Source organism: Haemaphysalis longicornis, unplaced genomic scaffold, assembly GCF_048455015.1.
Source record: "Haemaphysalis longicornis isolate Haplotype H1 unplaced genomic scaffold, Haemaphysalis longicornis Haplotype H1 scaffold_2, whole genome shotgun sequence".
Taxonomy (NCBI): Eukaryota; Metazoa; Arthropoda; class Arachnida; order Ixodida; family Ixodidae; genus Haemaphysalis; species Haemaphysalis longicornis.
Window position 1 is genome coordinate 148,613,416 of NW_027526295.1, and position 14,144 is coordinate 148,627,559.

General features: G+C 46.6%; 1 protein-coding gene across 1 annotated transcript in view; it reads left to right on the top strand.

The window, feature by feature from the left end:
- LOC144167435 (phospholipid-transporting ATPase ABCA3-like) overlaps positions 1 to 14,144 on the top strand; it is a 66,251-nt gene that overhangs the window by 38,105 nt on the left and 14,002 nt on the right. Inside the window, exons 12-13 of the mRNA XM_077696698.1 lie at positions 7,320 to 7,561; positions 9,718 to 9,879. Coding sequence (XP_077552824.1) covers positions 7,320 to 7,561; positions 9,718 to 9,879 — 404 coding nt within the window. The remainder of the gene's footprint in view (positions 1 to 7,319; positions 7,562 to 9,717; positions 9,880 to 14,144) is intronic.

Sequence of the window (14,144 nt, forward strand, 5' to 3'; positions counted from 1 at the left end):
CAGCGAACATTTCGTCAGGCAATATATTGAAAATAGCCGGTATATAAACGGCCTCAAAGCCTTTCCGTAATGGGTACGGACCCTTGGCGTCATATAACGAGGTTGTATAGGTTCAACATTTGGAGTTCGGTAATCCATACACCAGAAATATTTTAACCCGACGATTTGCTTAAACAAAATATCAAATGACGGTAAGCCGCTTGCCCTAACTACTGTCCTCATCGGGCACCTGTGAATATTGGCTGTTTTCTAAAAATACTGTTTTTTTTTTCAGCTCGTGGAGCCGCTGAAAAAATAGCACATGTCATGACGCTCAACACTATAACCCAAAATTTGAGCAAGTATTTTACACTAAGAAAGGCAGAAATATTTAACAACCTACAGGCAGTACGTCTGAGCTTTTTACATATGTGTCATGTGTGTGTTCAACGAAAGATGCCCATCAAAATATACACCTAGGTATTTAACAGGCGCGACAGAGAAAATACGGGTACAGGAACAGGATGTGCCATTTGATGTGTGTATCCTAATGAAGCATTCATTTGGCACTGTTTACTGTCGATTTCCGAAATCAACTAGCCGACTATTTACAGTATTGATTAATATTAGATTGCCTCGAACCAATAGGCTCTATTTCTAGCATCATTCTGAAGATTTGAAAGAGTGAGTCAATAATCTATGACTTGCCAGATACCAGCCGAGTGTCATCAGAGTATTGATAAATTTTCGAAGTTTTGGCAACAGTATCCAAATCATTTCATACAAATTAAAAAGAGTTGACATAATAGATCCTTGTGGTACACGTCTTCAGGCTTATTTATACCTGAGAATGATCCAGAAGGTAACTTTGAAGCAGAGATAGAAACGGTCCGCGGAAACCATAAGGGTATAATTTATTACAGAGTATATAATGGTTCACTGTATTTAACGCTTTTTAACAGCAAGGAATAGCCCAAACGAAACCTTGTTTTTATCTATATTATTATGAACGGTATCAGACAACTTTTCAATTAACAGCTGCCCGCCCGCGCCGGAGATAAACCTGTACTGACGCTCACTCAGCAGATCATGTATTGTTACAAAAGAAGTCATGACACCAATACGTGTTCGTCGAGAATCTCCGTTGAACGCGATGCAACTGAAATAGGGCGGTAGTTGAATGTTGCTTCTACCACTTTTATAGACGGGAACCACGGGTGTGCCCTTCAGACTGTCTGGCCAAGAGCAATGTTCTATTTTGTTCAGCACAAATAAAATCATCATCAGCCTGTCTACACCCACTGCAGCGCAAATTCCTCTCCTGTAAATCTCCAATTATCCCAGTTCCGTGCTAACTGCGACCAATTTAACTTCGCACACTTCTTGATCTCACCCGCCCACCTAACATTTTGCCGCCCCGTGCAGTGCTTGCCTTCTCTAGGGATCCACTCTGTTGCCCGTAATGACCAACGGTTATCTTGCCTTCGCACTACATGCCCTGCCCACGCCCATTTCTTCTTCATAATTTCTACTAATATGTCCTTAACACGCGTTTGTTCCCTTAACCACTTCGCTCCTTTCTTGTCCCTAAACGTTACACCTATCATCTTCAGTTCCATTGCTCGCTGAATCGCCGTCAATTTAAGTTGAATCCTTTTAGTGATCCTTTAAGTTTCTGCCCCGTAGGTGAGTGCAGGTAAGATGCCGCTGTTATTCACATTCATCTTCAGGGACAATGATAGGCAATCATTCCTTACCTGAGAATGCCTGTCGAATGCATTCCACCCCATTCTTATCCTTGTAATTATCTCTGCCTCATGCTTGGGATCGGGGGTCACTACTTGGCCTAAGTAGATATAATCGCTTACCACTTCCACTGCGTCGCCCCCTATTTCAAACTGCTGTGCTCTTCCCAGGCTATCGAACATTACTTCAGTTCTCTGCATATTAATTTTAAGGCTCACGATTCTACTCTGCCTGTACAGTGCAGTAAAAATTCACCCCCGAGTGACGTAGCAACGCAATGCCATCAGCAAATCTGAGGTTACTGAGGTATTCTTCATTAACCTGGCGCCCACCTGTTCCCAACACCATGTCCTGAATCCCTCTTGTGGGCATGCTATGAATAACATTAGCGAAATTTTGTCTCCTAGTCTCACGCCCTTTCTTATAGGTATTTTACTGGTCTCCTTATGGAGGACTATGGTAGCTGTGGACTCATTGTAGCTAACCTCTAATATAGTCGAACACGGATATATCGAACACGGGTATATCGAATTATTGTCTATATCGAACTGATGAATTATCCCCTTGAAAATTCTGTGTAAAAGTATAGGAATTCGTACGTTTATATCGAACGGTATTTTTCCCGACATTGGGTATATCGAACACCGCAAGAGCTGGAAGGTGCTCTTCGGCGGTCGCTGCACCCCCGATTTCCGCTGTCGCTTAGTGCCTTCGCAAAAACACGACAGGGACAGAAGCCGGGGCGTCGGAGCGTCACGCTTGCCTTCTCGTGGATAACTGCTCAGCCAACCAAACCACCTGCGAGCTCGACAACATCGAGCTCAAGTGTCTGCCTCCGAACACAACAGCCAGGCTGCAGCCGCTCGAGCGTCGTTCAAGGTTGGGTACAGGAGGCGACTCCTCGATAGGCTTTTCATGAACCTCCGCGTGGGCACCGAGCTTAAAGTTGACCAGCTGGGTGCCATACAAATGATTACTGGTGCCTGGAACAGCGTAAAGCAGAGCGTGGCCAACTGCTTCTGGAAGGCGACGGCCGAACATTCGGAAGCTTGCGAAGACGGCGACGACGACGAATAGGACATGGTCGACCCGTTTCGCGAGCTGTCGTCCCTTTTCCCGGCTGCTGTTCCAGACGGAATGTCTGCCTGCGACTTCGTGAACGCTGACAGCAATGTTTAGGCTGTTGCGAGCGTCGGTGACGAGGATATCGTAGCTGCGGTTGCAGGAACCCAGGCTGATGGCTCGAGTGGCGAAGATCGTCCGGACGAGGATGCGGCTACACGATCGTACTCCGCCGGTGAACTGGCGGCTGCGTTCAGCCTGATTCTACGTAGTTGCGGCGACATGGGAGGAACTGGGCTGTCATACCTGGATAGCCTCGAGAATATTGAGACCAGCGTCTTTAATTCCATGTACAGGACGAAGAAGCAGGCCAAGATCAGCGATTTCTTTTCACGCAAATAAAGCATCCTGTTGCGTCGTTAGTGCGGAATTAGTTGTCATTCTTGAATGCGCCGATCGGTAAGTGGTCGTCCGCCACAGGTGAGGTCTCAGAGCCCATATTTTTTATATCGAATTTTTCATATATCGAACTATTTCGCGATCCCTTTGGAGTTCGGTATATCCGTGTTCGACTGTATTCTTACGTAATGCACGTCTACACCCTTATTCCTCAATGTCTGCATGACTGCTGAGGTTTCGACCCAGTCAAATGCTTTGTCATAATTTATGAAGGCGATGTATAGGGGTTGAGTGTACTCCACGCATTCCTCTATCACCTGATTGATCGTGTGAATATGGTCTATTGTTGAATAGCCTTTACGAAACCCTGCTTGTTCAAGGTTGACTGAAATCTAAGGTGGCAGAAATTGTATTAGCGATTTGCTTAGCAAGTACGTTGTAGACGACTGAACGTAAGCTGATCGACCTGGAATTTTTAAAGTCCTCCTTTCTTATGAATTAGGATGACACTTGATTGATTGATTGATTGATTGATTGATTGATTGATTGATTGATTGATTGATTGATTGATTGATTGATTGATTGATTGATTGATTGATTGATTGATTGATTATAGTAGGTTTTACCGCGCCGACGCAACGCAGGCGATCAGGCGCGCCGTAGTGGGGGTCCACGGAATAATTTCACCACCCGGGGATGTTTAACGTGCGCCGAAATATCGTACACACGGGCGTTTTTGCTTTTCGCTTCGATCAGAAAAGCGGCCGGCGTGGCCGGGAATCGAGCACACGACATCGTGCTCAGCAGCGCAATGCCTTAGTCACTGAGCCACCCCTGGAGGTGGATTAGGATGATTCTCGCGTTCTTCCGATCGATATCCCGGTACACTCGTGGTCATTAGGCATTGCGTATTCAGGTTTGCCAGTTTTTCTAGTACAATTTGCCCGCCATCCTTGAAGAGGTCTGCTGTAATCTGATCCTCACCAGGAGCTTTGCCCACTTGCATTTCTTTAAAAGCCTTCTCTACTTCTGTCGGTACTGGTGGGATGTCTTATACCTTCTCTGAACTGCTTCCTCGTTCGGTATTATCTTGGATGTCGTGGCTATTGTACAGATCTCTACAGAACTCCTTAGCTACTATAACTTTTTTATCCGTATTTGTGATGACATTCCCTTGCTCGCCTTTAAGTGTATGCATGTGATTTTTCCCGACAGGCTGCCTCCGTTCTTTACAGCATGTTCAATCCTCTCCATATTATACTTTTCCGTGTGTAATCTGTCTTACGCTTATTTAATAACTTCGAAAGCTCCGCTAGTTCTATTGTCTTCTGGGGTAGAGAGTGTCATGCTTTGCCGTTTCATAATTAAATCTTTCGTCTTCTGGGAAACTTCACCAGCGTCCCGTCTAGCGATCTTAACTCCGACTTCTATTGAACAGCCCGTAATAATTCGTGTAAGAACGTCGGTCGCGTCCTATGCGTGAACTCTGCTCCCTCGGTTAGAGCTGAATATCGGGTCTGCAGCGCAATCCTGAATTCTTCAACTATCCGTCTTACGGTTAGCTCACTGCTCGGCTTCTTTCGTACTGGCTTGTTACGATTCTTCTTAAAATATAGCCTAATTGGAGGTCTTACCATCATGTGGTCACTACGCCTCACCCTTCCCACTTCCATATCCTGCACGATGCCAGGTTCATTGCATAGCATGAAGTATATTTCATTTTTATGCCCCCCATTCGGTATCCCCATTCGGCAGACATGACCTGAGTGTATGTTATCAAGTTTTGATAATTTTGTTGTGGCTTAAACTACTTGCGTACACAGAGCACCATTCCACCACAGTATCGGCATGAGATCTCGTGGCGTTGTCGTCGCTGAGAAAGGAAAAAAAAAGCAATGAACAATAAAGGAAGGAAACATAGTTATTGTCGCTCAAAACCATTACACGTCTCATGTGAAAGCCTCGAGAATACACGAGTGTAAATAACAGTGGAAGCTGGATTACAACACAGTAGAGTTGGCAGTTTAAGAGTAGAACAAGGGTAGAACCCCGCCTGTCGGGCGTGTCTGAAAGGTACGGTTTTTCCGAGTAGTAGTAGTAGTAGTAGTAGTAGTAGTAGTAGTAGTAGTAGTAGTAGTACTAGTAGTAGTAGTAGTAGTAGTAGTAGTAGTAGTAGTAGTAGTAGTATTGTGAAGCTGACCTTTTTGACCTTTTTATGTTACAGAAGAAATGGAGAAAAAGAGTCAACAGAGGGTGCCGCAGCCCCTAAAAATGCCCACAAAGAGACATTTCGATTCAGGTTTTCACTCATTTGGTTTATTTAAAGCGGTAATTCCCGATTTTATGTTTGTTATTGCGTACTTATTTGCGGCCCAGCAACGGCAGCTTCCGTGACAATGGCGCAGCGCAATTATCATCCCCAACACTTTGCATGTGAGTAACGTCTGCCTGCGTGGCTCGATGGGATTGTCATCGGCTTCGTAACGCGAAGGGCCCAGGTGCGGTCCCTGCCAAGTGATATTCTCGAAGGCTCCTTGGGTTTCGACAAAGCGTTAAGTGTCACGCGTTACCGCTATAGATACCGTGACCCCGGACGACCTAGGAGAAGGCGGCACCTTAAAGTGCTCGGCACTTAAAACGCGCATCCCGAATCCGGAGGGAACCCACGCCGGCCGGTTAAAGGTCGTATGCTTCGCCAATCCCCTCTCTGGTTGACCCCACCATTTACTGCGGTATTTATTCTTAGTACAAGTGTCCCTTTAAAATCGATAGTGATCGCCGGTGCCGCTTGAGGGCTGAACCTTCTGTTTAACCCACTCGCAATGAACTCAGCCTTTCCATTGGCTGTCAGGGATCGGGTTGACATGAGATGCGTAGGCCCGATACCTTCCGAGATGGGCCGGCTGCCGCGGTGCGCCAATTATTTTATTTATTTTTATTTATTTATTTATTTATTTATTTATTTATTTATTTATTTATTTATTTATTTATTTATTTGTAAGGGCCCACCAACAGCACTATAGGCCTCCTTTGGTAGTGCACTAAAAAAGTAGAAGACGGCAGACAAAACAATCAATGAGATATGGTTACTAGTTTCGGAGTACAGTGAATCGAGCATTGCAGTGTAGCAATGCACGCGCGCGCTCGCACACATACGCACACTCGCGCACACAAATGCATATACACACGCATACACATAACACAAAAAGCGGCCCGCGAAGGCTGGCGCCCGCTCGTGATGTAAGAAACTGATGCGCGCGTCCTCTTGGACACAGAAGATTTCACATTTGTCGGTGTTGATGTGCTGAAGGTGCGCCTGCGCTACGAGGCGGGCCTTAGTGGAAGGCTCCGCATTAATTTCGAATACCTTTCGATCTTTAACGTGCGCCGAAATCTCGACACACCGGCGTTTTCCCTTTCCGCCTGCATCTGAAATGCGACCACCACGGCCGGGATCGAAACCGCGTCCTTGGGCTCAGAACTTGAAAAGGCCGGCGCGAAGCAAGTATAACCTATTTGCTTGCTGCTTGACAGACATCAAGAAGTATGAAAAACATTTAAAAAAATTATGAGAATATTCTCAAATTATTCTCATAAAGAATTCACTCGATCGGGGCATTTTCTCCCGCACCACGTGGCCAAAGGAAGCGCATATGTATCCTGTGAATACACGGGCTTTGCAGTCGCTGGCGAAATTGTTGTCATTTCATATTGAAAAGCTCTGAACAATGAGTTAAGGACGTCTAGGAGACGGGCGCTAAATGCTATTTAAAAAGCCCGGGTGACGAATCAGCCATCCCATGCACTTTACGAGGGGAAAAGGCACGCATAATGGGAAATTTAAAGAAAACAAGGGCGGAAACATGAGTTGTGTCCATTTCAGCCGTTTAGCCTGCGTTTCAGTCGTGTGAGGCCTCTTGCGAGGCCTCTGACCAATGTATGTGCTGCGTCATCTCCATTCGTCTATTTTCAACCAATCCTGGCTCGCTGGAAACGGACACGACACTTTTAAAAGGACACAAAATTAACAAAGCTGCGAATTGCGCAACTGAACCTATCGGTGCTTTTTGTTAATTGTATAGGTGGTGGGAACGCTCATTTTCTGGGTGGCCCAATTTGTGTTTCCCGCGCAGATCTCGATGCACCGGATCCTTCGAAGCACGCGATCAATGTGCTGGACGTGCACCCGTACTCCGCCTACTACGAGTTTCTCAGCCTGTCCGTAGAGGGCGCGGCGATGTTCGGCCTGCTGCTTTTACTCGAGTGGTTGCTTCCGGAAGCGAGCAAGAGGCTTAGTGCCCCGGATGACTCTCTCTACGAGGGCGAAGATGTGAAATGCGAGGTCGTGCAAGGCTCGCCAGCTTCCAAGAAAGAGGTACACCTTTCTTTGGATAACTACACCAGAAAACTCTAAGCCGTGCGGATGTGTTTGTGCGTCCACTGAATAAAATTGTGCCGCGCTTTCATTCGATTTACAAGCACTTGTTAGTGGCGAGATGGTGAATACTCGGATAACTATACAGGGTGTCCCAGCTATCATGCACCAAGATTTAAAAAAAGAGCAATGGCGTAACTCAAAGAAAACCAAGTGCATAATGTTTGCGGTACTGTGAAGAACCGGACAGTATTTTTTTTTTCAATGTGACTTAACTAATTAATTGTAATTAATTATCTAACTCGAGAATTACTGTCCTAATCACTGAAGTGTCAATGAGGCACTTGTAGGTACTCACGAGGGGCATCTAACTGCGGTATTTTCAGCGACAAACTAATTGCGTACTCATTTATTCTGACTGATAACGAAAACCCGCGAAATATGAAAAATACCTCGTGACGGCGCTTCCACGCGCATTGTAAAGCAGCGTCCCCAAATAAGCTGATTGAAAGCAACTGCTTCGCGTGTTACCCGCCCAAAGAGACAGCTCATCACCTTGATAATGGCATGCATGGAAGGAGCAGCAACAGCAAGATTCGCGGGGCGCGTGTGCAGATAAGGCACAGACTCAGTCGCGATTTATTCTTTCTTTATTTTGTTTATTTCATTCTGGCTAACTCATAGGCAGCCTGTTTGAGGGCGTTGCTGTAGGATGCACGTGGAGGCGCTGTCACGTGGTATGTTTCATATTTCGCGGGTTTTCTTTATCAGTCACAATAAACGTGTACGCAATTAATTCGTCGCAGAAAATACCGCAGTTAGATGCCTCTCGTGGGTACCTACAAATGCCTCATTGACACTTCAGTGATTAGGACAGTACTTCTCGAGTTAGCTAATTAATTATTAAGTATCATTAACAAAAAAAAATACTGTCCGCTTCTCTACAGTACTGCATACATTATGCACTAGGTTTTTTTAGACTTACACCATTACTCTTTTTTTAAATCTTGGTGCATGATAGCTGGGACACCCTGTATATACATAACGACCAAACTATATCGTCACTAAACACTAGCAATAAAAACATTTGCTCAGGCATACTTCTGCGCTTGCGGATCGGTCTTTTGCCTTACCGTCTATATCTGATTTCATACGCAGCTCTTGCCTGACAACAAATTAAAACGTGCACCGACCAGGAAAGTTTGTACTAGCTTCAAAAAAGCCCTGTTGGCTCCCAACAGTAGCCTTGTGCACAATAAATTTGCAGGCGGTAGTAGTCCGGTTATGTTAGATTTAAGATCTTGCGCAGAGAACGTGCTTACACATTTGCGAAGGGGCTGTTTCGGGATTGTGTAGTCTGGATTCTCAGTGATTCGAAACACAGGCGCGAAGTCTATTCTAGTGAGCGGACTACAGACGTAAATGTGTTGCCTGCAGTAATTCACCGAAAAATTAAAGATGCACGGATGGATATTAAAGAATGCGTGAACATCTCGGTGCCTAAACGTGGGCTATAGCTGGTTGGAGGAATGAAGCCTGATAAAACAGCGCGGCTAGAGGAAGCAGCAAAGATACAACGCTAGTCCTGTGTATTTCTTGCTTTGCGCCCTGTCTCTAGCCGCGCTGTTTTACCATGTTTCAGTGAACATCTCGTCCCTCTCCCTCACAAACTTGAGGCTCGGCAAGATGTGAACACGGAAGGCCAAGTCCGGAACGCGGCGTTTCTTGCACGTTCGTCGTACACAGCGCCACGAGCTCAAACCATCCCAGTGGTCCCGTTTTCTCGCTCTAGCGCCGTCGCTCCTTATGTTGCTCACACCAGTCGCGGCACGTCGTAACAGTCTTTCCTATTACTTTGTCTTTGTCGCCCGCGTTGGCTGAAGACTGGATTCTACCACGCCTTATCTGCCTTATTTGTAAAACAGACCAAGTAGCTCACCGTTTGTGGCCCGTAACGCGACGTCATTAACAAAATTTAATAAAAAGGCAGATATTGTGGTTGTTCTATATTTCACAAACCAAAATCGTTCTTGTTTTGTAAGACAAGAGGCATGGTTTGTCTTAAGTAAAACAAAGTTTCATAACATGGCCACAGTTCATGTAAGCATTTTTGTATATTCATTGTTATAATACTCGCGTCTGTTCATTTCGAGCAGCCCTCTCGGTCCAAGGGAGAAGACACTGGCGTCCTTCTTGAGAAGCAGCTTGTGTCGAGTCTAATGTCCAGCGACTCGCCCCGAAAACAGGTGGCACCCTTCATGGTTGTGCACCGACTCTTCAAGGCCTACGGATACATGGGGGACAACCTCGCTCTAAAGGTGGGTTTGTGCCACCGGGGAAGTATGAACCCGGAAGTGAAGTTTAGAACAGCATCATTCACAGGGCTGTGAAGCAGGACGAAAACTTCGTAAGAACGCGGCAGCGCAACAGGCTTAACGGAACGAGAAGACAGACGCTTGCGCTTACTGGCAACCACAATACTTTATTGCAACCCAAAACAAGAAGAAAAAAAGGAGAGGGGAAGTGGGAGGGAAAACCGTAAAAAATCATTTTTAAAAAGGTGCAGCAAGGGTAACGGAGCACATGTGTCATTTGGACAGGTGAACAATCTTTTTGATGAAGCGAAACGCTTGGAACCCCAACACGAGTTTTATCGCTCGCTTGGTGTTACAAGTGTCTAGATTCGTGAAATAGATCTTCTATCTGAAAAAAAGGCACGTCTCGTTATCCTTGCTGTGCTTTTGTAGAAATGCATTTTTACATTTTCCTGGCCCTGGCTCCCTTTTTGCCTTCTTGTATGGGGTTCGACGACCGTGTATAAAGCTGGTGCCCCGGTCTAGTACAATTATTTGGTTGCTAGTAAGTGGAAGTGTTCGCCTACTTTTCGTTCCGTCCAGTCCATTGCGCTGTCGCTTTATGCCGATGTCATGTAGCAACCAGCTCAAGGTTAAACTCATCTGGGGTAAAAATACAGTACAGTGAAGTTACAATTAGCAAGCACGTGAGTAGGCGCGTGTTAGAGCTTACCAGAATACACGTTACATTAGCAGATAGCGTAGGATGGGAGCATACACAGCAGTTCCCCGCGCAGCTTGTGCGGAAGAATTTGAGGGCCTCCTAAGCCCGGCTTCGTATCGTCCAGGCTTAGCGGGGGCACGTGGAGAGACCACTTCAAATCATTTCGAAATCGCTGAATACTATTGCAACGTAACCTGCTCTGAAAGTGCCATTACGGGCGAATAAAAGGATGTTTCTTCGCCCGTTTTCTTCAAAAAGAATTGGTCATGCAAGAAGTGACGTCATTTCCAGTAGCGGTGGTTTGGAACCGAGGGATACTACACCGTACTGCAGCCGAACAGAAGCCAGGATTCGAAAAGGATTTTGATACCCGGGGTGGTGGCTCAGCGGCCAAGGCGTTGTGCTGCTCGGCCCAAGGACTCGGTTCCATCCCAACAGCGTTGGGTGCTTTTCTGAGGCGAAAAGTGAAAACGGCCGTGCGTCGACATTTCAGCGAACGTTAAGGATTCTCACCCAGGTGGTCAAAATTAATCCGGAGCGCTCCACTACGGTACGCCTCATAGCCGAGGTGTAGATTCAGCGTGTCAGACTCCAAAATCAATCAATCAATCAATCAATCAATCAATCAATCAATCAATCAATCAATCAATCAATCAATCAATCAATCAATCAATCAATCAATCAATCAATCAATCAATCGATCAATCAATGGATCAATCAATCAATCAATCAATCAGTCAATCAATCAATCAATCAATCAAGCAAGCAAGCAAGCAAGCAAGCAAGCCTAGAAGACTGATAAACGCGTTTTCTGCAAATGCTGTATTAGAAAAAATGAACCGCCAGCCTCGCCGAGAAGCTCTGATGACCTCCACGAGAGGTGGTCGTGGCGTGCAGTTTGCCAAACTAGGTAGTAATTGAAAGTTGTAGAGGTGTCTTCGACTTACCAGAGCGCTGGAAAGGGACTATAAGATTGCGGGACGCTAAAGTCCCAATCGTAAATCGTATTTAAGGCAACATTTCGGAGCCAAATCTTCTCTGCCTAAATATTTTCATCCCGGAATCATATCACAAAATCTCCGTAATTCTTTCTTGTAGCTTTCTGGATTGCAAATTGGAAGAGGCTGCCTGTTAGCCTTGCATATATCCGATAGTGGCCCTCTTCAGCCCTGTGCACTGTTCAGGCGCAATATTCGTAGTATTTTTGAAAGCAATCTCGGTGAATGAAGTCCCTTCGTTGTTATTCGAATTCGGCGATGAAAATCAGTTACGCCAATTGCTCTTAAATTACTCGGTTTGCTAACTTTATACGAGGCTTTATCACTAATTGGGGCTGTGAGGATCGAGGGGAGTGATATATAGTTCCACATGAAAACGGCCTTCGAAAATAGTGGAGAACTAAACTGGGAAAGAGAACGGTATCACGACACGTTTTAAAACGGGATAAAGAGTACTGACAGAGCTTTACGGTTACCACCAGGTGATGTGACGTCATTTCGTTGATGAAGCGTGATTTTCAGCTTGTCGATGCAAATGATACAGGTCCTTCCACGGTCCACCATTGCCATTGCTGCGTTTCTACACCTCATGGGCAAACTAAAGACCTTAGGTGAACTGGTGCAACTAGTGAATCGACACATGGGGAATCTAGCTACCTCGAAGCAGTGGCCAAACTAGAGTTCCTCTATATTGCTATATAGCTGCTGATGATGACGATGATTAGGGGGGGGGCCATACCTTTGTATCGGGACGTCGGTTGTAATTACCGACTTGCCTGTGTAATTCTACTTATTTGCCCTACCCTTAACTAACTGAATGGGTTAGCCCTACTCCCCCTCCCCCCGGTTTTAAACAACTCCCCTCCCTTTCCCCTTCCTGCCCACGCGCATCTGTTTACCTTCTACCCTTCAGTTCTAAAGTCTAACTCGGTATATTACTCTTCCAACGCCCCCCTCTTTTCCCTACTGTGACCACCACTCCAGCCGCCTCTTCGTCACCCCCATGTGCACAGCAGCGCCATCTAGTGTACCATCCGCCAGGCAGAAGTTTGCTGAAAATTTCTAGCAGTGACATTTGGTTACGAGATCTTGTCAACGGAGCCAAGGAATGTGTGAAACTCATACATAAAGCTGCCTTGGCCGGCCCAGCCTATCTCATAGACTAAGTTGGGCCCTCCCTTTAATTTAACATGATCTCGAACCCGGGATGTGTTCTGGTCTGCATCTCCGTATGCGTCTGAGGTGCATGCGCATTGAACTCATCCTGGGAGTAGCGCTACGTGTGAGATGCCTTCGATAAACAATAACGTCACACGCTAACAAACTGACTTTACAGTGACCCGTTACAGCAAATTTTGTTCTAACAAAGCTGCACACAGTGAGCACTTGCAACCCCGCAGTCCCCCGTGAGAAGCGGAACTACGGCCTTCCTGCTAGGCTACTGAAAACAGGCATGAAATATCCCTTGTGGGGACTAATCCCCCAGCTCTGTCTGCCTCTCGAATTAATGTCAAGGGCCATTAAGTGTGCCACAACACTCTTCCAATTGTTCTAGCATTGCGTAGACACGCTCCTGAGACGATGTGAAGAGGCCGCCCCCTTTTTTTTGGGGGGGGGGGGGAGGCGGAAAGAGGTTGGGGAGCTAACCTTTTGTGTGCTTTTGTTATGGTAATGGTGCTGAAACTGGCCTGATAAATTTTGGTGACCATTGAAGAATGTGAGATTTTCGATTTAAACTTATTGTTAGAGCGATAGCTCACTGCTCTAGGTACAAATCCAGAAAACGACCCTTTCCGTAAACCTCACCTTCAAACTCAGCCATGGTCAAACTTGTATGCAGCCTGTGCCCTTGGAGGTTGCTTACTAAAAATGAAGTGGCTCAAGCTCAGTCTTTCGTGTCGCCGCGACCAGAGGCGCTGGCTGTATCAAAATTCACTGTGCGTTCGAATCGGGAGCGCTGACGGTGGGAAGCAACATCTGTGCGTTGTCTGCGGTTCAATTGCAGATGGGGGAGTTGCTGCTGCAAAAGTGTAACTCAGGACTATAGCCGGTATTCAAGGCGCGGCATGCATGCAGGCAACCAAGTGTGCGCCGCCATATCTGTGGTCAAGCGTCTGTTGCTAGGCGATGTTGTGCGCACGGCTCGCAGATCAGGCCCCCCTCTTCTCCTCCATGCAACCGTGTGAGTGCGCCCACGGCCGGGCTAGAGCAGCGGCGTGCGCGCGTTGGTGGCGGAACTTTACGTCGAGACGGGGCTGCATTGTTCTCGCCGCCGCCGCCGCCGCCGCCGCCGCTGCGAAGGCCGTATCAACACAGCGCGCGCCGCCGCTCTAGCCCGGCCGTGGTGCGCCGTCACTCGTTACGTCGGGCTCCGCGGGATGGCGGTACTTGTCCATGCTAAGCACGACTCTGAAACACGTGACTGTTTCACGTTACAAACTCTCCCTCACAGAACGCACAGTATTCCCTCGAGTTCAATGTGAGTGCGATTAATAACATCTCTGTTGACGCCACCTTTTAGAATCAGATTGGAACGGAGCAAATGACGCACGTGGGTGTTTTTTTTT